The 24,638-nt window shown below is 37.8% G+C and overlaps 1 protein-coding gene across 2 annotated transcripts in view; it reads right to left on the bottom strand.

The window, feature by feature from the left end:
• Positions 1-24,638, bottom strand: part of ADCY1 (adenylate cyclase 1) — a 164,954-nt gene that overhangs the window by 49,898 nt on the left and 90,418 nt on the right. For both annotated transcript variants that reach the window (XM_076330729.1, XM_076330728.1), the window contains exons 5-7: positions 20,131-20,258; positions 9,054-9,212; positions 7,452-7,593 (exon numbers count right to left, since the gene is read on the bottom strand). In XM_076330729.1, coding sequence (XP_076186844.1) covers positions 7,452-7,593; positions 9,054-9,212; positions 20,131-20,258 — 429 coding nt within the window. The remainder of the gene's footprint in view (positions 1-7,451; positions 7,594-9,053; positions 9,213-20,130; positions 20,259-24,638) is intronic.

Raw genomic sequence — 24,638 nt, forward strand, 5'->3', positions numbered from 1 at the left:
AAAGACCACCCTGGACTCTCCTAGGCATGGCAGCAGCGGTAGCTGCAGGTAGTCATCAATTTGAAAGCAGAAGTCACCAGTGTGTGCCCAGCTATGGACTCAGATGCCTAACTTGGGGCATTTCGAATTAGAACAATTTTGTCAAATACATTTTTGCTTGCTGTGCACTAGCAACGGGCAGAGTTTGTCTGAGTAGGTGGAAAAGTTTTCATATGCCCTGCATTAACTGTAAAGCTCTCTTCTTCTGTTACTGCTGAAGAGTTTGGGAGGCAGAGCTCTAGCACTCCATAAGGGCTGGTAAGCATATGGTCACTTAAGTAAAAAACATCTTGAGAATGAATTAGTCCAGAAAGCTGACAACTTACAATGACCATGAAAACTTTCTGGAGACAAAGTGGACTGGATATTTTTAGAAGAGTCAGATGCAAAGAAATCCTAGGGAGCTGCTAGCCGCATGGATGTATTTATTGGGCCATAAGTGCCCCGTGGAAAACACAAATTTTACATGTTTGGAAAAAAAAGGAGAATCTGAGAACAGTGTGGCATATTCACGTAGACCTAACCAGAGTGATTAAATCAAATTAACTTTGCAGAGAAGGAAATTTCCTACAAATATAGATGGAACTTCAATTTGAATGGAAATAATAAATTAAAAATAATTAAGTGCAGTAATTTTAGACCTATTGTTTCACGCAGTTTACTTTTTTTCCTTCTGTAGCCTTCTTCTTTTGTTATTGTTCACATGATGATTCTAAGATGACATCTTTTAATCAGGACAGACAAAATCCAACAACCTGCTATCAAAAATCCTAGTAATATATGGATTATATACATCAAAATGCTTCACTTCAAAAAGTTAGATGAAAGTATTATTAAGACATGATAGAAAGCATCTCAAGAGTGTATATGAGCAGTTAGAGTTGTGAAACATGCTGGTTGCTAACAATGATTCACAGGTAAAAGTGATTAATCAATAAAGTCAAAAGGCAAGCACATGTAGTTACTATGTTATTTCATCTATACAAAGCAAAAAAGCCATCATGAATCTATGTTGTTTTCTCTGTGCTATATTGCATAAAGTTTATTCCACACGGGGGGGAAAAAATCAAATCAGCCACAGGAAAGACATAAGCAGACAAAACCCGTTGGTTGGTGGTGGAAAGATACGGAGCCTAGTAATTTATTTTAACATAGAAGGCAGATCATCTACTTCATGCAACAAAGCTATGCTGAGTAACAGTAAAGGAGGAGTTGTACTCCAAGTCAAAAAACACTGCCTTTTCAAGCAGCAGACTGATAGAAAATTTGTTTATTTTCCTGTTACTACTTGGTGACAGGACTGCAACGCAGGAAGTTTAATATCACATCTGTTCATGCTAGATGAAACAACAACATATGAAAGTGATGTGACAGCCTTTGCCACTTTTCTTGCAGCTATTGTCATGCAAGTTAGAACAAGTCTCAGGTTGCTGAATTTCTGCCTATTCAATCATGAGTCAAAGAAATTAACCGATCAACCTTTTCAGCTGTTAAATCCATCTGCAGTTCACAATAGATTATGCCACAGGTTTGTAGTGTAGATAATTGCTCTAGATATTTCCAACATTTGCAAGAGTTTTTGAGTTTTTACATTTTAAAGAGTATTTTCCAAAAGATGCTGCTGAGCTGTGTTTGCTTATTGAGAGGATTCCCGAACCTTCAGGTTTTCAACTGAGTTTTCCTGAAATCATAAGACTGACAAAAGTGTTCTCTTCCTCAACTGTTGCTTTAACTTCTCTTTTCAAATAGACTGCTGGTATTTTGGTTTGGCTATAATTATTTTTTGGACAAAAATAAAACTGAAATTTTAGCTGCCTGTGTTGGAATGTTTAGGGCATGATTCAACACAGCAAACCAGGCAGGAGACAGACCACCATACCTCTAACCAGCATCCGCTTCCTTCTGTCTGGATAACTAAAAAAAAAAAAAAATTAGACCCTTTCACCTGGGATTTTCAAGGTGATCATAGCATTACTCAGAGACCTCAGACAATACAGCAGGGCTGTCCAAGCTACAGAAAGGATTTTCTGAGACTGCCTGGCATGGCTTTGTATGTATATGGTAAGGTAGGACAGAGAAATGTCAGCCTTTTCAGAGAAACAGCTAGTTTCCAAAGGACAAACAGATGTGGTAGTCACTCTCATGGACTTTTCATGAATGTCCATCACTGTGTGCTGTTCAAATAGTAGATGCAGATACCATGTGATTTACATATTGCCACAAATAAAAGATAACTAATATCTTTGAATACACAGTTAGCTGTGAATAACTCACTAGTACCTCAGTAGAAATTTTGCAGATGGTGATGAGCAACCTATTGGAAGCTAATTATTGATTATATCTGAGGTATGCTGTAAAATCCACGAGACACAAATATATAGGAATCATTTATAAGTTGTATCTATAGTGCTTCCCTATGATTTTTATAATTTTTATGACCCCCTTTCCTGGACACAGCTCTATGGCTTCCTGTTAAGGGTCTATAGCATTTTTTGTCTTTGCTTTAGCTCTAGAGCTGGCAAAGCTACTCAGTGAAGCAGGTTCCCTTAATCTGGCAATGAGTAACAGGCCCACTTCTGTAAATGCAAAAACTAATACATTCTGAGAAATCTTTGCCCTCACAAAAACTTGATCCCTTCTGACCACTGCTTGGCTATCTGTAAAAGTACCTTAGGAATTTTCCTTAATTATCTGTGCTGGGCTGTTTTCTCAGCTGGTGAAATTAATGAGCCTTTTCAAAACTAGAGAGGTGCCATCAGAGAGTGAATTGCTGCAACAAATACAAAGAAGTAAGCCCAAGTACAAAACCACCTGGTTATCACAGAGGTTGCGGCCAAATCTTAGGAGGTGTTATACTGCAGGAGAATCATGCTTTCTAGAGCAACCATAGAACTGAAGTAGACAGTCCAGCTAAGCTCACTACCTCTGCTGTCCTTCTGGGAGCCAGCTATGCCAGCTGTAAAACTGAGGCAAAGATACTTTGACTAACGTCAGTGCTGACAATGAAAGAACAAAGAATTCTGATGAAAGCCAGATCCACTCTATTAAAAAAATTTAAATTAAATTTTAAGCATACAGTTTGAAAGTTGGAACAGGATTAGTCAGGTAGATTACTGAGGAATCATTAATGGAAAAAGCTATTTAGCTGGGTCTAAACAGAATTATAAAGTTCCTGTAAGGGGCTCTGAGATTAATAGATCTGGCCTAGATTTTTTTTTTCCCTGAAATAACATCCACATACAGTAATATTTACAACACTTCGGAAAGCTAGGACATTTTGAAACTAAGACAATGTCCATGTGTCTAAAGCATAGAGTATGGATCTTGTGAATATTTAATATATTAGAAAGAGATCTGTTTTTCTAACTGGATCAGACCTGTTTTATAAGTCCAAGATATTCATGTATGTGGTCACTCTTGTGGCTAGTTACATTAATCAAACTTTTCAAGTCTTGTCTCAGTGCCATATTTTGGTCACATCACTGTAAGTTTCTGTAGCAATAGCAAATATCATGAAGACATAATTAAACTTTACTTAAAAGAAATGTTCTGATATTTTCAGGACTAGAAACTTTGTCAGGACATTACAACATTTTGTATTATATTTAAAAAGCATATTTGCGTAAGTTTTTAACTATGGTGGCCATCAAAAAAATTCAATTTAATCCCAAAAATTTCTATATGCCTTTGGAAATCAGATGAATTATTTAAGTCTGTTTAGAAGCTGAATATTATCCGGTCAAACATGCATAATTATTGCTTAATAATAATAATAATAATAATAATAATAATAATAATCTAATATAATCTCTACCAAAATAAAAACTGTAACAAAACAAAAAGAAAAGTATTCCCTCAGTGGCCACTTAGAAGTGTTCTCACACATATTAGCTTATACACCAAACTAGCAATCAGATCACAAAATCGTGGTTCTTAGCTGATTCAATAAAAGATTAAAAAAATTGGGAATACTTTATAATTTGTTCACAATTAAAATGTAACTGGTACAGGAATGAGTCGTCTTATACCATTATTCTCATTCTTGGCTTGGACAATATTTGTAATGAAAGATCTTCCTGTCAGACCAAATATGGAAGAATGAGGGGTATGTGCCTTCTAAAGAAATAAATAAAAATTTAAAAAACCCTAAATGGGCCTATTTACCTTTCAAATTCAACAGATTCTTGGCCATCTGTTGCTCATAACATTGATTTTCATTCCTCTTGGCATCATACCTGCTAAAGTCAGTTCATATTAATGTCAGAGACGATGCACAAAGAATAAAAAATGTGTCTGCATTTCAGCTACTGAGGCTCCGGAGGAAGGAATACAATATTAAACCAGCAGATACCTGAATTCACCTAAAGAAACTCCATCTTGTCTGTACTTCATGGGTAGCCTTCTGTTTCTCTGTCTCTGAAGAGTTAATGGCTGAGTCAGGGTAGGAGGGGACAGCAGGTGTTTATTTTGAAGGTAAATATACTATTATGTAGCTTGTAGTCCAATGATCAGTATGCAAGTATACAAAGACTGGGGACAGCTGTGATGTACTGTGACAAACAGCGAAGTGTCATGCTGATTGATCTGTAGGCCCAGTGGAGAAGCCAGTCAATACCAGTAAAATTCATGAAGCGTTTCTTTCTGCCAGTCTGGCTGACACGCCATTGATGCATGCCGGAGAGCTAATGTCGTTAGCCAAGCTGTACCACAGCATCTGCCACTTCCACAAACCCATCAGTGACACCCACGGGTAAGATGGCATTTGGTTTATGCAGCCGATGACAAACCGATCAGTCGTTCTCAGCAGTCACCAGTAGTTTCTCAGCAATCTTGCAAAGACGAAGAAATGTGTGCTCACACAGTAGTAGGCTCTCATCCTTGCACATTAAACATGCATTGACCTGGTTTACTTTAATATGTGAATGTCAAGCTTCTGTTCCTCAATCACTGGTTTATGCAGCGGAGTTGACACAATACAGCTTCTATAAGTAATAGCCATATTTATCCCCTTTTCTCTCTACTTGTCTCTGTGCACCAACCTATGAACAATTTCCTGAAATTCAGCTATTTATCTTCTCAATATGAAATGAAACCTGATACATAATAACATAGGAAATGAAATCATACATAATGCTGTAGGAGTGAAAACAGCAGAAAACCAAGACAAACAAATCTAGCAGCAATAAGCAACACACCTACCTTAATTAAACCCTCCCTTACATTTTCTTCTTTATTGGGATTGATTAATTTAGGAACTAATTCTGGTTTCAAGAAAGCCACCAGAAAAATCTCTCACTGACTGCCAAAACAGAATCTAGCCCACTGGTTTTCCACCTATTTTCTTTCATACTACCTAAAACTGAATCTCATCATACATACCAGAAGAACAAAATGTGAGATTGCATGATTTTCACAGCAGATGAGAACACTCCATGTCTCTAGTAACAAGATGCTTTAGAGGAAGTGCATAAAAAAACATCCTTGCAGCAGCCTTTCCAGGATTAAACAACTGGAGTTTTCACTCCCAGCACCAAATTCCCCTGGTGACTGGACTCCCAACATTTCCATAAAAACTCCCTGAGTCATCAAATTCAGACCAAGAAACTGACTGCGGGCATGGAATTCAAGATGACCTGTTTTTCCCTGGTTACATTTTTGTCAAACACCCATTGGCTAACACCCTCAAGCATGGAGCTTTGACATCACCTTAAAACCTCATCTGTATTGTTTTCGTACTTACTTTCAGAATTGGATATTATAATTTTCCCTCTAAAGGTCAAATCCCTGAATGAAATGTGTTTGGGCAGAGTCTCAGAAGATAAGGGTGCAAAAGTCTGTATCCTGAGTTGTCTGTCTGAGATAAAGAGCAATAAAGTTTCTCTTGGCCTGTAAACATATTACAGCAGATAACTTCTAAGATAAGCCTCATTTGATGTGGAAAAGGTTGGAACAAACTGAATGTGTTTAAATGATGATTATGGACTTTCAAGACTCCTACTGAAGTCACAAAACATTTTGTAGTAGAATAGAAGGCTGCCCTAAACTCAGTAACTGGTTGAGGAAGAAAGGTGTGACTATAAATGAACCTGTTGGAAAATCACTGTCACTACCTTCACTGCATGCTGAGACTCAAGATATTACCATCGCACTGCTGGGCCTCTGTTCTCCTTATCCTGAAAATCTGGTTAGAAAGAGGAGTCACATTCATCTCCATCAGGGGTGGCTAAATCCTGAGCAACATCTAAGAAATTAAGTTCCTGCTCAAATGAGCTAAAATCTTCTCTTACCTTATTCTTTCCACACTTTCCATTTTCTGTTCTCCACCAAAAAGAAGAAAAGAACAGAAAATGTTATTGTCCCTCAACAGTACTGCTGACTTACTCCTCTTTCCCCAGCACATCTCCAGGGGTCTAACAAAAGGAAGAAGCTGAAGGGAGAAGGGAGCTTAATAAAATGTGGAGGGAAGGGCAGCTAAGGTAAGACAGGGATGACCAAAATCATTGTGGGAGTCTGAGGTGGCAGAGCAAGCAAGGAAAACATTGAATTTGCCATGAGGAGCTCAACGTAGCAGGAGAAAAAAACATGTATGTTTTGGACAGAGAATATATTATTTGCTGCAATAATCTTAGAAAATTTACTCAGCTTCAGCATAAATACCTGACCAATGGTACAGTGGTATATACATTTGAAAGCAGGATGGTTGACCGCAGCCTCTTTCTCTGACCTGGATAGAAGGGCTTGTGTTGCACAGCTTGGCAACATGGCCGCTTTTCCAGACTTCCAGGGGATGTTCAATCACTGCTGAATTCATTTCATTAACTTTTCTGCTGTGGGCATGACATGTCTGTAAATACTACTTTTTCTGTGTCTATTCATTGGGGAATTCTCTGGGCCCAGTAAAGGAGCCACCAGTATCACAAGTGGTTGTAGAAAGGGTTAGGAAACCATGAGTAAAATGGCATAGGAATATGGGAATGAAAGAGTAAAGAAAAATAGAAGAAAAATAGCCAAGCTGTGAGCATTAATATTCTGAAACACCCTTTTGAAGGGAGGAGGAAGGGAAGAGTGAATTAAATTTTTGGAGTAACATATCATATAATTTCTGATAGAATGATTCTATCTGATTAATTAATTATTCTGAATAAAACAACAGCTTTTTTGGGGGGTAAAGGGAAAAATTGTTTTATTTTTAAACTTCAAAAGTAAATTGATCATCTTCTCTATGTAACATTCAAGGTTAGCTTTTTCAGCATTCCTGCTTCAGTCAAAACCAAAAGACCTAATTTCAAGAGTGTTTGAGGAGCTTTTAGAAATAAGAAATACCAGTATTGCCTCTGCTTTCAGGATATCACAGAACAGTTGTTAAATTACGGAAACATATCACAGAACAAGCTAGAATTTGTGGAGCTTACCTTCCTACGATGGGATGGCACAATAAAATATGTTTCAATATTATGCTTCTTCAAGAAACTATTCCTTTCATGACCATATCCTGGTTCTACCTCGTAGTCCCCATTTAGGCACTCTAAGGTGGTCTTTGTAATGTGAACTTTCCTGGAGAGAAAAATCGGACGTTGTTGTTGAAATTGTTGTTGAATTATGTACTGAAATACACTCCTGTGCAGAAGATCATAAAGAGGTCAAGTTACGTGCAAAACCCCATTTTTGATGTAAAAAACCCTGTTTTGTTTTGTCTTTTCAGCCAAATAGAACATAGAAGTATTTCTACTACATGTATTTTCTAAACTTGAGCAGAGTGAACAGAAAGATAACTGTTGACTCTCCAAACACGTGCAGATTTGTTGATTTGTAGAAAGTGAAAGTCTGCACATCATCTTCCATGTTGTGTGGCTTTCTTAAGTGTTTACCTCACTGCCTGCTTGGAAAAACATCCTGCTGTTTGAAACTTGTGATTTCACACTCCGAATCTCTCCTATGCGTAAAGGAGAAACTTCTTTTTCTGTTCCCCTTCATGTCCCTGACTTTTTTCATTTACTCACTCTGTTTTGTAGGCAGCTTTCTAATTCACTTTGTTTTGGCAGCACAGCCATCTTTGACACTATTAGTGAGTTTTCTTATCCCGAAAACTGTCTTCACATTTTCTCCCAAAAGCCCCCTTATATTTGAAATGTCTTCGCAAAACATATCTGAAAAGCTATTACTGCTTTCCTCTATTAAACATGTGTTCAGATTTTTATCACTGGAAAGCCTTAAGGTAAGGAATGTACAAAATAACACTGCCAAAATAGTCTAAGGCAGACATAGGTAACAAACAGAAAGTAACTCATCTTAACCACAAAAAATTAAGAGTTTCCATTTCCCCCTTGTTCAGCAAATCATGATCTTGTAAAAACCCAACAGAGGATGGTAGGTCCCAGTCCAAATGTGAGTTGCACACAGAAGCACACCCATGCACCTTTGCAAAAGTGCACTGTGTGCATTTAAATTGGGTCCAAGGCTGTCCAAGGAGTACTTAAAATTCCAGGATGTGCCCCATGGGTTGGCTGCAGGTTTATGTGCTACCGTATCATTTGTACACACACCAGCAATATTTGAGTGCATAAACAGGTACTTTTTTGCTATAGCACGCTACTAGTGTTAGAAATCTTGCCATGTAAAAGGAGTAAGGCACCCCCCCCCCCCCCCATGTCTAGAGGTGCAAGGGTAAAAATTTCCTGGAATAACTAGAGGGTTTTACTTTTATAATATGAAATGGTGAAAGTCTACCATTCCTACATTCCTAGCATTGCCTCATTCCTACTCTTTATATTTGGCAGCTTCTAATAAGGATTTCGTTTGGAAATGTTTTGCTTCTAATCTAACCTATTACTAACATAAATATCAAGATCATTTGGAGAATTCCACAGGATAAATCACATAATACATTGATTGCTCTTACGAACACAACCCTTCTTATCGAGAGCAATTCCATTGCAAATGCCTCAAAGAAGGAAATATATTCTTCACCCATATAGGTTTCTGTTTCTTTTTCTATGGTTCTTTCTCACACTTACCCAGGCAGTCCTCCAGCTTCCATTACATTAGCTAAAGTCACATCATTTGACCAGACATCATATTGCCATTTTCGGAGACCCAGGACCCCACAAAGCACCCTGCCTGTATGCAATCCAACTCTCATGTTGAGATCAACCTCTGTGGCTTCTGCAACAGATCTGGAATAGACAGCACCAGAATATTAGTCTTTAGACAATGACATTCCTCTTGATTTTCTTTTTATCTCCTTCGCCCAAAGTTAACGTATATATACATGACTGAATAGACAGGATCTTTTAAAAATCTCAAATGATATATTCAGGTACTCTTCTTTTCCTTCACTAGTTTCAAAACCCCAATTGTAATTCCAAATAATTTTCTTGGTCATATTTTAATAACTGTTGAACCAAAATCTCAGTATTTCTAAATTTCTTGACCTAATAAATTAAAATTTAATTTTACAGGTTTCAAGGAAACCCAGAAAAGGTTGTTTCGTTACATTTAATAAAATAGAAAAAGAAAAAAAAAGGGACAATAAAGCAAGTGTAGTAAATGGCTTTGTCACGAAACTCCCCTAAGACTATAACTTTTAGGTTTTATTTGCCACTTTTGCAGTATTTGCTATCATGGTCCTACAGAAACTTAGATATTTTACTGGGAGATAAACAAAGAATTTTCTGGCTGTAACTCAAATAACTCTGAGACAGCCAGCTTAATTCCTGCACTTTCCTGTTTATCTCGTCTCTCACACATATTTACTTTTTTTTGTCATAAATGTTCCTTTTTCCCAATGCATATTTATTTCAGCAGGATGACAAGCAACCACAATGTGACTGTTGGAATCAAAAGAAGATTTTTGAAACTATCTTATTAGGCTTACTTTTAACCTGACATGTAAGTAACAAAACATGTTTCAATTCTATCATTACTCCAGACTGCTTTCAACTCAGTATTAAAATGGGGTACCTGGCTTCTTTTTACCAAAACTCTCTGTTAATATTTCTCCTTATCCTAGCCTTGGGTTTACTAGTTGGTGAATTTTTCTCTCTCCAGTTCTTTTTTACCCCCACCTCTTCACTCATATAAAAATCATGCTTGATCCTATATGGACTAACTGAATTTCATCATGAAGGAGTTTAATATTAAACATTAAGGAAAAGATTGGTTTTGTGAGTAAAATATAAACTTGAGTCACTTAAGACTTCCATTTAATTTCTCTCCTCTTTTACCACAGTTCATTGTGACTCAAAGTAATTTTATCCTCTTTCAGTTCTCCATCTGTAATATCAAAATAATATTTTCTTTTCCTTACTTCTTTTGTTTGCAGTGGCTTGATCTCAAGGTAATAGTGTAAAACATTTAATTTGTTATTAAAATAATATAAAATAATCTGGGAAAAAAGCAAAGTATGGACCCCAACACTTCCTCTCTGTGCAGCACAGAGGGTTAAAAATAATTAAAAAAAAGTTATTGTCTCATCTATGTTGTCATAGTTTAGATTTGTGATGTTCTCTAAGTTCACCATTTAATTAAAATTCCACTTGAATGAAAACCTACTCAGTTAAAAATCAACATTTTTTTTCCCAAGTGTCTCAGACTGTCAGTCTTCTTGGATGATACTTATTTAATATTTCATGATGTTTTTTTCAACTGATATTTTCACCCTATGCTACTGCTAGGAAACTGTTGCAACTACTAGTAATCAGACAGAGTTGTGCTGTGCCTTTACCTTCATGGTATGCTCAGCTAAGCATCATTTCCTATGGTGAGACTGAAAGGGCACAGACATATTTAAACGCTCTTACAGTTTCTGCGAGAAAAGAGGTATGAAGAGGTACTATTTGAGGAGGCAAATGGATAAGCAATGACTCCACTCTACTATGTTCTAATCGGTTCAATTACCCAGTTACAGGAGTACAGGACAAAGAAAATGATGAAACCAATAAATCAGTGCAAGAACAGCAGACGAAGAGTGATTATGAACACTAATATCTTTACAAAGTTCCTGCGAGAGTGGCACAGAAACTACCTGTAACTATGGACTTGCACCTGTAAATTAAATCTAACCTTCAGAGATTTTCATTGTGTAGCTGGGAAAGGAGGAATTAATTGGCAAAGTCATTATTAAAAGCATTTTTAATTTTGGTGCCACAGTAATGAAAGATTCTTCATTTCTGTGAATGAAGGACATGCTATGACTCACACCCTGCACTGACTTGTGAACACTGAAAAGGAGCCTTGAAGCTAATAGTCTTACACATCACATGCAGAGATAACACTGTGCATAAATCTTTGCAGCTTTTTCTGTTACAGAGACACCTGGCATTCCACAGTTAAGTTGCGGTCCAAAAAGAGATATCGGTGAATAAATGAAACTGACTAATCAGTGTAAGACTTGATTTTCATTAGGTTTTTAAATTTAAATTTTCCAATGCATTTATTAGGAGAAGACCTTAAACTGAGGCTCTGGCTGTAATTTTCCCTTGATCTTCATTGACCTTTATATTTTTTAAAGTATCATCCAGCTACACTGGATTTGGCAGAGAGGTCTTTAGGAGGACTTTTCAACTATTTCAGGAGTAGTCACTGTATTTGTCTCTTGTATAGTTGTACTTGTTTAAATACAATTAACAGAAAGGGCAGCATAGGTCAAGATATGGGGTGAGCAGCACAAGATACCTTGTGCTCAATTTAAGTAAAGAAATCTGCAGCCATGAAGTGCTGAAGTATATACCATGTCACAGCCATCACTAATGTGAGTAATGTGGAGATCTCCATAGGGAATCTGGGCATACCACATTTTTCAGTCATATTTTATGCAGCAGCACAGGAAGGCTTATGCACAGCTTTCTGAAAGATTAAATATTTCTTTGTCCTATTTCTACTTGCTGCAAGTCAGCTTTCCTTTATTCAGTATCTGTTCCCAGTCAAGCCTCAAAAATGACTCCAAGTAATCCTAAAAGGACTCGAGCGTTACAGGGCTGCTTGTGCACACTGTCTGCTTAACAAAGCCTTCAGAAAATGAAAGGAGTTAATAATATAAGCCACTTAATGATAACTTAACCTTTGTATCTTCACCTGTGCATGTGTATTATGCCATTAACCAATTGGCCTTACACCAAGACCATACCCTGCAAGCCAAAGCCCTTCAGAATTACACCTTCCTTGCCTGTCTGTTTTCCTGCATAACTAAGTACCTATGTAATTATCTTCATTGGCAAACCTGCAAGTGTGTGAGTTTCTCTGTTCACAAATCAATGTTAATTTTTTTTTCCATTTAAAACAGTATATAAAACCTCAGGCTAAATGTAAGTGGAAAGACAGTGAATAAAGACATTGATAAAGACCGCTCCAGACCTTTGACCTTGCTCTGTCCCAACTGGCTTGAGAGAAAGGGGGAAATTTCATCTGCTTTTAGAAATTTGAATAGCGTAATAAAAAGTAAATCATAAGAAATGATACTCCTTGTCAAATAAGCTAGACCTTATAACGTACCAATGAACCATAAAGCAGAATCTGAAAACACTTTGTTTTGAACAACAGATTTCCAGTAGTCACTTAGTAAATCTAAATCGAGAATGCAATTCTACATTTTCCCCAGAAACTACAGTGTGTTTCAGGGGTGCTTTCACCATTATTAAATTTGAGTAGGAAAAAAACCTCATAAAAAGTTCATTAAACTTTTTGAATTTACCTTGAAGACCTGTGTGCCTTTTATGCTGTTCATTTTCATTAATATACCCTGCTGAACTATCAAAAATGGGGAATGTTAAGTAATATATAAAAAATAGGCTTCAAATATAAAATCAGAGCAGTACCACAATCATATTCCCAAACAACATCAACATTTCTACACTAAAATATCACAAAAGTGTCCAATGATGCATTTTAAATTATAAATACATTTCTGAAAAAATATCAGCACTTCACAAACAAGCCATGAATAGGAAAAAGAAAAGAAGTTTCTCAAATAAATTATTCATTATAACTTACTCTCTCCTAGGTTCAGATATAACATACTCAAAAGTTTTCCAAATGTTAACACAAAAGTAGGCCCAGAAACAAATGGAAATCAAAAAACATTTTCTTTTTAAACCAGAAGCATGCAGAATTTATGTAAGTGACTAATACGATAACCATCTACCCTGACAGCTCAAGTATCCTACCAAGCCTTGAAATTTTAGTTCTCTCCTTAGTTACAAATATTTCATGTGCAGCACATGAAATACAAACCATCAAAGTCATTTAGATCATCTGCAGAACAGCTCCAGACCTGTGCTGCATTTGAAGGGAAAAAAAAAGCTCTGCATCCCACTTCTTATAAGTTATTTAGGGCTTTTCTTTAGGTCCAAAAATATCTGCGTAGAAATAGATATTTCCTGGTTAAAGGCATAGACAAGACTTTTTGTTCAGTTACATACATTTGCTTTTTATATATGCATGGTTCTAAAATAAGGGTGCCCTTTAATTTTGCATGTCTCCCTAAATATTTCTGCGTCAGTTCCATTTCAACATCATCAGGAACTGGTTAGTTCTTGGATGTTAATGACAAAGACTATCTTTCTGTGAACTGCTCTGTCAGCCCAGCAGGCCATGGAAGGAGAGGCTGCAGGCCATGGCCTAGAGCACCAAGTAACACCCATACGCTAGGCCCCCTTGCCCTCTCTCTGATATGCCTTCCCACAAGGCGGGGGCCATGTTAGTCCTCTCAAGACAATTAAGTTTTGTTGTTTGAAAACCTTTGCTGTGCCGTTTCGGCAGCTGTTTCTCCAGGTCAGGTTCAGGTTTTTTTGGTTTGTTTGGTTTTTTGTGTTTTTTTTTTTTTTTTTAAATATTGACCAGAGCTGCATGCTTTCCCAGTACGTTGCTCACCTAGAGCATGGCAGCAGAGAGATAGGGCACAGAGCCTGGGCTGTGAAGGTCTGATGGCTTCAGCAGTCAAGAGGCTCACTTTGACAGAGGTGCAAGCTGACTAAGTTTTCACCAATGGTGGTGAAGTCAGCTCACGGTAGACAGCTTTCTCCACTGCTGAAAATGCTGTTGCTGGTCCTCCCAGAATTCAGGGTCAACTCCTGCCAGTCCAAACTTTCCCAGGCCCCGGACCTCTGGAGGACCAGGGGAAAAGAATCAGCAGTGTTGACATCAGGAAAGTTAGTGCTTCTGCCTTCTTCCTCAGACAAAACATCACACAGGAAAACTTGACATTTCAGTTGGGCTTCCTCAAACTGGCTGCTGTAGTTCCTCTCCCTTCCCCAGTGCCTTTGGTCAGCCGATGACCAAACCCATAGGAAGAAGACAGTTCAGGCATCAACCTTCACAATGTCCCATACAACCGAGCAGCAACACAATGTGCAGTTGCAAAATAAGCCCAACTTCCATCTGTGAGGTCTTACACAGATGACTGGTGGAGTCATCTATATTAGGTGGAGTCATCCGTATGGGATAAACTCACCTATGTGACACAGAGAAAAGCTGATCTATCTCCTGATAGACCCCACGGGGGTGCCCAGATTTCAAGAAGCAAACGTTCATGGACTCTTCAAACTCCACATGCAGTAGTAACATTCAATACAGGGGGGGCAGATGAGACCTATTCTAAAGTAACCCTCCCCCTCCTCCCCCCATAATATATATAGGTTAAACTGAAGTAGTCGGCACCACCTGCTGTGACCTACAGGTGTGCTCCTACTGTGCCATGCTACCTGCTAATGTAGACATAGCCAGTGATGCAGCTAGTGGTGCAATTCCCTCTGACTGAGTACTAAAATGGCATCCTAGTAAGACATCAAGGGAAGGAGTATCATGAAAATGTACCGTTTATGTGACGACATGAATGATTACAAGATCCCATTACACTTTTGACAAGTTTATGAATGTTAACCCCAGTATTCTGGCCCAGTCCCAAATCTAGGATTTATATCCTGCTCATCCAGATTCCCTCCTCAATTCCAATTGGAAACATTACAGTTCACTTCTTGCCCTGTGGCATTATCGAGTGCATTTAAATAACTCCCTCATTTCATCACATTTCATCTCCTAAGAGGTTACATTTCTGGACTGAGCCAAAGAATTGTTTAATATAATTTATATCAGTTGATGAAGTGGTCTGCAAGGAAAGACAAACTATTATTAAGAATGTATAAAATTGCCCCAGTAATGCTAGCTTAAACCAGAACTCTAGCCAGCTTATGGGGGAGAGAGGGAACAGCTTGGGTAGCTGGGCAAAACTTTTCTACATGGCAATTAGCTAATAAATGTATCTATTTAGAAAGTAAAATACTGTAGTAAATAGAGTGGAACCTTCAAAGGCAAGCAATTTAAGTAAGGTGCAGAGCATAGTTGGCCTTACACACTGTTCAAAACTGAGGTGAGGACATCTGCCACATTAGAGCAACACCTGGCATATTAGAGGCGCTAATGAACATGACCATTTTAATTACATTACTAACAAAAATCTGACAGTTAAAACTCACCTGATGAAAGCAACATTGGTGGTATCCAACACTTAACTCCCACTTAAATACTGCCATGACGGTTTAAGTGACGCTGAAGTAGAACAAACACCTGGCCTGTACTGAGGCACTGACACAAAACTCATTGGGAGCAGAACTTTTTTTGGAATAGAAACAGAATATAACACTATCTGTTTTGTTGGGGTTTTTTAAGAAAAAAAAAGATCATTCCAGAATGATTCTGGTCTGACTTTAACTGTGCCCTTGAAAAAAATACTTTGTAGAAGGCAGATGAAATTGTGAAAATTTTAAGTAATTTATAATGTTCTTTGAAAATTACCCTGAAAATCTCAGCCTAAATGTAATAAGGCAACATTCTCAGATATACTCACATGCAGCACCATATCTTAGGATACTTAAATGACAGTTACACAGAACATCATAGAGAATAGAAAGTATCAATTTATAGGAATTCATTATAACATTCAACTCAGTCAAATCACAGATACATCAACCAGCCACTAGAAGCTTCTATTCCTTGATTTCCTGGAAAAAGGACATCTTGGTGGTACATATCTCTGGGACAGGTGCTTTTCACAGATCCATCAGCTGAATCACAATTCAAGTGATTTTAGTTATTTATTTATCCCCGGTAACATGACAAACCTGTCACTAGGGATGATGACTTCCAAGCACAAATTTACAATGCCAAGACCTGATTTTTGCAGTAAAATGAATAGACTTCTAGAAGACTACCAGCTGGCATCCAGTTGTGGATGAAAGGGGGCAGTTTAAAAACAAAAGTGACTCTGCATCTCATGGGACTGATAAACAACACCTAATAATCATACCAATAGAAAATAAAATGTTGCATTCCAACTTTACCATCATAAGCCCTTCACTTCTCCTTTTCATTTGCTCGACATATTTTCATACAAATTAATCTGGGGAATCCGTCTTCTAACTTTGGTCTCTGTGAAGGAGAGAAGAGTTTTTTTCCTGATCTTCAGCAGAACCTGTTTTCCTGGTTTGGAGCTCTTTGTGCAGTTGGCTTAGCCACGTGCTTCTGTCACCAAAAGAACCTCACCCAGAATCCAACAATATCTGAACAGATGATGCTCCACATACAGTAAAAGAAAAAAATAATACTGCCATCAAGGGCAATGGTACTTGGAATGCACCATCTTCCTGTTTCCTAACATAAGCAGAACAGACACATTCATTTAACTAAGAGAAGAAATATGTGTTGAGACTGGATCTTACAGTCCTTACTTACATTACTCATTCCTCACTGAAAAAAAAATTGGGATTAATTAATTGCGCTTATGTACAAAGGATGCAGAATAGTTCTCTAGCCATTCAACAACCCTAAATAAATCTGGCACTCTCTCATAACCTTGCCTTTTCTCCATCTTGCCCTCTCACCGTGCTCTGACTACTGACTACACACTCTAAAAACTTAAAATTTATGAATTCTTTAAAAAAAAAAATGCTGAAATTGTCTTAGTTATCTTCTACCACAGCCTCTGAATAAACATGTCTAGATAACACACTACAGCCCATCCACTTAGAATCATGGAGTTGCTGATGCTGGAATGGGCCTCTGGGAATCATCTGGACCACCCCCCCTGCTCAGAGCAGGGTCAGCTACAGAAGGTTGCCCAGGACTGTGTCCAGCTGGGTTTTAAATCTCTCCAAGGATGCAAACTCCATAACCTTCCAGTGCAACCTCTCCAGTATCTGACCACCTGCACAGTAAAAAAGCTTTTTCTTACATTTAAATGGAATTTCTTGTATTTCAGCTTGCGCGCATTTCATCTTGCCCTGACACTGGATACCACTGAGAAAAGTTTGGCTTTGTCCTCTTTACACCCTCCCATCAGGTATTTGTATGCATTGATAAGATTCCCCCTGAGCCTTCTCTTCTCCAGGCTGAACAGTCCCAGTTCATTCCTTCCCTTTTAATTCAACTTCTTTTTCAAGTTTACATTATCATAACAGCAGCCAATAAATGACAACATAAAAAGGGAACGTTTCATTTCTAATATTAGTAAAATTGAAACATTCAAAAAAGGAAAGTTCACACAGATATATCACTACCTTATTTGTATACATGAAACACAGCACAACTAATGAATTAAAGATTAATGCTAGGTTTTAAAGAGGATGAGAGCATCAGCTACTGCTTTCCAGGGATTTAAAAAAAAAAAATACTTTGGAAAATGTGTACAAGGCCTATATATCTAACTATGCTTCTAAAGGCCAAGCCTTCCTTATACATGGAATATCCATATACTGCTGGAAGAATGCACATATACATCTTTTGCAGACAGGATATTCTTTTAGGATTTTATAGTATCATAGACTATCATATTCTCACAGATTACAAAGTCTTTTATCAATTTTACAATTTTTACAAAGATGACGAACTTGCATTGAATGAGAAGGAGAATATGGATTCATTTACCCAACTCTTCACATTCTGAGAGATTTTATAAATGAACGTTATAATAAAAACACATGGATTGAGCTAGAAATGAGAATCAGCCCTCAATTGCTTTAAGTACTTCTCTCCTTTTTTCTATGCTTTCAAGTCCTCTGCAAAGAAATCTCAATGAATCCAGGTTCACAGAAAAGTTTAAGGTTGATATGAAACAACAAAAATGTGTGGTAATGTCCATATTCCCCTAAGGCATTAGCAGGGTTTGAACAACTAGCCATTACTTCCATAGAGATAAACCCAACTCTCCTGAGCAAAACTTACAGTGAACTCTGTGAGAGGATCATAATACATTCTTCTACAACACCAAGACTCTCCACCAGTGAGCACAATTTAGTTTTGGAAAAACAACTTCTTTGTGTGCATATATGTGCATAAACATGCTCACATACAAATGGAAGACATGAAATATATGATGTGGCAAAAGCTTTACTAGAAAAAAGAAAGAAGGTGAAATGTTCCAAATCAAAAATGCACAATTTGAATTCATAAGCCTTATGTTTGCTTATTCTATAATTTTTTCTTTATTTATTAGTTTACTATTCATTTTAAAATGGAGATTACACTGTGGTCTATTAACCTTCACAGAGAAGGCAGGTCTTCTCTGTGTATGTCCTGGTTTCGGCAGAGATAGAGTTAATTTCCTTCCTAATAGCTGGTACAGTGCTGTGTTTTGGATTTAGGATGAGAACAAAGTTGATAAGGCACCGATGTTTTAGTTGTTGCTGGGTAGTGCTTACACTAGCCAAGGACTTTTTAGTTTTCCATGCTCTACTGACTGAGAAGGCTGGAGGTGCCCAAGAAGCTGGGAGGGGGCACAGCCAAACTGGCCAAAGGGACATTCCATACCATGTGACGTCATGCTCGGTACATAAACTGGGGAAAGCTGGCCGGGGGGGCCGCTGCTCGGGGACTGGCTGGGCATCGGTCGGCGGGTGGTGAGCAACTGTACTGTGCATCACTTGCTTTGTGTATTATTATTATTACTATCATATTATTATTATTATCATTTTATTTCAATTATTAAACTGTTTTTATCTCAACCCACGAGTTTTTCTCACTTGTGCTCTTCCAATTCTCTCCCCCATCCCACCAGGTGGGGGGGAGTGAGTGAGCGGCTGCGTGGTGCTCAGTTGTTGACTGAGGTTAAACCACGACAGCGTACAACGCAAAAACTTGGGGATTAAGTGAGGGGAAGCAGAACCTTGAGTCAACTCCATATTCCCAACAGCCCAGCTGACAACAGAGAGAAAGAATAACTGGCTACTGGAAACAGTGGCCAAACACTTTCCAGTACAGAAGAGGCTAAGGCCCCTGACGTGACACACTTGTGCAAGCTCGTTCCAAATGTAATACCGCTGTGCTGACCAGTATTTATTTATATATAGAATTAACACAGGTGTGCACTCCCTCCTGTAGCCTCCCTATAAAACACATGCGCGCGCACACACACACACACAGAGCAATACAGTAGTGAAGAAATTTCCCATCTTTATCTCTTCCCTCCTATGTAATGAAGTAGATCTTCAGCTCTCGCTAAAAGCTCATTCACAGTTCTCTCACATTCACATTTTTCACCTTGGTAATATAATGATCAATGCAGAGCTCTCAAGCATAAAAAAATTCTTCTGATCAGCAAAGTGAATTTCACATTACATTTCTGAAAAGCAGAATAAATTAAAGGTTTAAACATGACATACAGAAAGGAGAAATCAGCAAGCTATCATTTTGAGAATATAAACACATATACAACATGCATACATCAGGACTGGCTTTGAGTTTACATACTGGTGTGCAAAATGAGCAGTGTTTATCCCTGTAAAACAAGAAATTGGACTCCTTTCTTTGTGGCAAATAGCCATAGGAATATTTTGTTCTTTCCCAGTATCTTTCTGTCCCCTGATCAGTCCGTGTATGTGCCTCTACATACTCATGCAATTTTTCCTTACAGCGATTAAATGGAGTGGAAAATCGATGTCTAGAATGACCCCTCCTAAAATTAGTATCCTGTGACCTGAATGCAACAGTGTGAATTGCTAGGTGGGCACTGCTAGCAGACACTGCTGTTTTTCTGAGAACAAACTTCCTGAATGCCATATAGAAGTTGCAGCACTCCTGTCTGGGTTCACTGTGCACAGTACTTACGTGATGGTGTCAATCATATCCAGTCCCATTTCAACACAGCAATGGGCATGATCTGTTTTGGGCTGGGTCAATCCTGATACACAGTAGTAACAGTCCCCTAGGATTTTTATTCTTCTGCAGTGGTTTTCCTTTAATAAAAACAGAATGGGAAAAGTTTTACTATTCATATAAATATTCCAATATTTACAAGATAAAATCTTCTCCAATACTATGCAATCATTCAGGGAATCCTTCTGTGGTCAAATGAAGTAATCTACAGTTCATGAAATCTGGGTTCCCTGTAGAGAACAGCTGACACACCTATTTGTTTGTTTATTTATTTATAAACACACATATATATACTGGAGATCAGCCCCACATTGTTCAACACACATGGGGTAACACTGCTTAAAACTATAGTTCTGAACAAATATTATTCCCTTGCCCTCACATTAGTTCAGTATGAATTCAAGATTTGCAATGAGACTTTATTTCTGTATGAATCCAAACCAAAGGACTGAAGCCAAACAACTACTGAATATCAGGAAATGTTCTTATTCTGAGAAGCTTTTATTTCAAATCCAGTTCCAACTTATGAGGAAAGATGATGTATTTATCTGTAAAGGTACACGCATTTGTGCATTACCAATTCATAAATCACAATTTGCAATACAGCATGATCAGCGTAAATACGACACACTTGCAGATCAGAAGATACAGGCAGTTTGCATTACCATCGAATTTATCTCCCGTTTGCATACAGTTTAATTTCTACAGCCAAAGAGATCTGGCTAAATCTCTCCCATTTTGAAAAACCAATGACGTGATGATTGCTACATTGGCCTGAGCAGAAAGTTAATTTCTAAACAGAGAACACATAACAAAATGCCTTTAACAAAGCATTTAACAAAATGCCTTTAACTAATAAACTATGAGGAGACAGGAAGAGATGATGGTATCCCTTGCAGGTAGACTATGGCAACTTCTACCTATTTAGAGTATGGCACAGAAAAATAAATAACCTGATTAAATGAATCCACCTTACACAGCTGGGACTATGGCAGTAAGTGCCATGCAAAACTAGCTGTTGTGAATATGATGAGAGAGGATTAACAAAAATCGGATTCCTCCCCCAGCAGTGTGCTATAAAGACTTGACTTCAGTGGCACAGAAAGGGGAAAAAAAAAGGTGGGGGGTGGTGGGGGAATCTAAAATTTCTGAAAAAAACCCTACCTACAGCTTCTCATACAGGCACATATTCTCACCCAGTCTCCTACCTACAAGAATCAAAGCCTTCCTCAGTTGACCACACTCTCCACATCATTACCCATATTCCAGCTCAGAAGCGATGGTTATGCCTACAGCGATCCCTTTCTCTCTGTCATGTTGTACATCAGCATTCGGGGCTTGTTATTACACACTCTTCCAGCTGCAGGCATTCCCACGCCTGTCTTCTTCGTAAATGTTTCCGAGTACTGAACAAATATTATAAAATGAGAATTACCTCTGTTCAGGCATGGAAGAAGGCATGCTAACACTCTTTGGGAAAATTGGTTTGTCTACTTCTTTTTATAAATTAAGCAATAAATTCAGATCTTGGATCAAAGAAGAGAGACATCTTTTTGGGTATGCTTAACTAGTAGGAAAGGCTTTTCTAAGAGTGACTACTTAACATTTCTTCTGCTGTACAGCAGGATTTTAAATATACCACTATTTATCATTGCTAATAAATATTTAATGAATGTGAGCATAATTATTCTAGAAGCATTATCACCAAGGCCTTAGAGTATTCCCACAGCCTATAGCCACAAAATGCCTCACCCAATTTTACTTAGTTTTAATTGGGTATTTTGAGATCCTTGGCTAAATGGTATTATAAGAATAAAATAATTATTGATGCACACAAAGTAATACACAGAGCTCAAAATCTATCCTGACACAAAACAGGCCTTCCAACTCAAGGTTTTTGGACAGAAACCACTAAGTTTTTTAATAGAAACCACTAAGGTTTTTAGTAGAAACTACTAAATTATATTGCCAAAATAAGCAATTTTTTTAAAATTGTGGGCAAATCTTGAAGCAGTAGAGGGTACTCAGTAGTTAAAGCTGGAACCTATTTTCCAAAATAAATCCAGTTTTGGCCCACACCTTACAATCCTCTATAAAGCCCTTTTCATCTTCAAATTTGGTATGCATGATTTGTGGCCAGGCAATGACTATTTGACCCAGCCAAAAGTTATTCAGAAAAGCCATTTCAGTAATCTGGGGTGGACAATACGTATGTGTTAATCGATCAGTGTTCTCTCCTATTCAGTGTCTACCTCCAAAATGGCTCGTTTCTAATGACTTGGTTTTCTTAGAGAGCTTACAGTGCTATAGAGCAGTACTGCACATTTTATAACGGGATACACAAAATTACTGTCAGACTGGCGCAGCACAGTCTAGCAGCCTGGTAGATAGTTTAAGAAAGGAAAGAAACCAGAACAGAGCTTGATCCATTACCACTTTTCCAAGTCAGTTTATTACTTGTGCAGGAGAAAAATAAAAGAAAAAGAAAATAAGGACTACAGCATTTTCTGGAGAGATATTAATTTTAATGGAAGACACATGGCTAAATCACCTGCTGGTTTTGAAAACACCACTCTGTTCCTTATCGGATGTTATCTTCACTGCCCTTATTTATAATAATCAATTAATATACAGTAATCTCTAGCAAAATAGTTTGTTTTCTTTTTCTCAACATGTGAGGCAGACTTCCAGGAAGGAGACGCAGTGCAGCTTTGTAAGAGCAATCTTTTTCAGGATTGATATGCAAATTAACAAAACAAACCCTTTCCCTCTCTTTGTTTTGTTTCCTCAGCAACTTCCAAAGAAGCCCTTGACTCAGCAATATTTGTCACATTTGTGACAGTGATTAATTCAAGTGTGATAATTACAAATTCTAGTCACAGTTGATATAAGCAATGTCTGTTTAGAAACAGCTGATAATTTGGTTTTATGCACACGATAAAAAGCACCAGAGATTGCTAGCGTTGCATTAGCCAGGCAGCTTGCCCACCTGCGGTGCCTTACTGAGGCGTTTCCAAGCAGATCTGCAGAATTCCCTCCGGCACAACTGTCAGCCACAGGGTTTGTCAGTGTGAAGTGGAAGCCCAGCTCGGAAAGCAGAGGATACCTCAAAGTTGCCAAGAGCTTTCTTTACACTTTCAGACAAACACTTCATAAAGCAGTTCGTTCTACCTGTTAGGTAGAATGGGGAGGGCAGGGGGGGAGCTTCTGTTTCACACAAGTCTGGGTTTTTGTTGTTGTAGTTCTTTACTGAAATGTATTTTGCAGAAAGAGTGAAGTGTGCCAACTTAGGCTGCAAAACTGGACATTTGGACCATTAACTCCATATTCTTGTACTATACAAGTCAAATATTGTTTTGTATACTCAGGATAAGGTTTTTTTTAATAAAAAGTAAAGGGAAAAGAATTTACAGTTTGTAAAAAAAAAAAAAATCAAAAAAGGTTGTCTCAAGGAAATAACAAAGTTTAAGGTGCTTTCAGACCTCTCCCAGCAGAATACATAAGCAGACAGCTAGGTGTTCTCTTGAACAGAAAGATTGTACTGGATAAGTGCAAAGTCTTTTAAAGGAGGATCTTTCTCGCATGTCAGATTGCAACAATTCTCATTGTCGCTGCTGTTTTTGTTTGTTTGTTTGTTTGTTTGTTTTTATAGCCTATCCATAGACTATTTGTCTATTAATTGTTTGTTACATGAATAGATCCAAAGTCAGGGATGATCACTACATTATTTTTGTTTCTTGTAACACTGTCTGGTAGAAGAAGAGCCTCTTTAAAGCTTTTATTTATTTTAGAGAAGGCAGATGTTAATGCCGGAAAGAGTCCCTGCTCTGCCTTCTGTCACTGCAACAATCTATGTATTTCTACATATTCATGTGTTATCATGGTATGTGAGCACCTATCAAAGTGAGCCAAAAAGGAAGGTCAGATAGACTACAATTTTAAAAAGCAAGATTCTAAAAGCTAAACATTGAACTACTCTCTCTCATAACTCCACTAACTGCAGCGGAATTACAGCAAGGATGAGTCTGACCCTGTATGACTTAATTACAATATATTTTATGCTTATTATACACATCCATTTCTTTTTCTGCAAGCCTGCTAACAACCTGATTTGCAGGTGTGCTCTTCCGACTTCTACTGTCCTACCCTCCTGGAATCACAGCCTATTAGTAGGAGGGATTTTATTTATCCATAAATTAGAAAGACACTTTTTTGCTGTTCCCACTAATAAAAACTGCATCAGCTAAGGTACATAAAAAGATTCTTTAGCATATTCAGCCAATTTGAATTTAGTTATGCTGTGCAGAGTAAGAGAAAAGATTAGTAAGGCCTACAAAAAGATGCATAAGCAGTGACTCCCGTTTCCCCTAACTCAGACCATACCAGACTTACACTCTCCTAGAATGCTCTTGGACATGAGCAGTAACAACATTTTTGTTTAGGCTAGAAAAATGTGAACA

This window comes from Aptenodytes patagonicus, chromosome 2 (assembly GCF_965638725.1).
Source record: "Aptenodytes patagonicus chromosome 2, bAptPat1.pri.cur, whole genome shotgun sequence".
In the NCBI taxonomy this organism is placed as follows: Eukaryota; Metazoa; Chordata; class Aves; order Sphenisciformes; family Spheniscidae; genus Aptenodytes; species Aptenodytes patagonicus.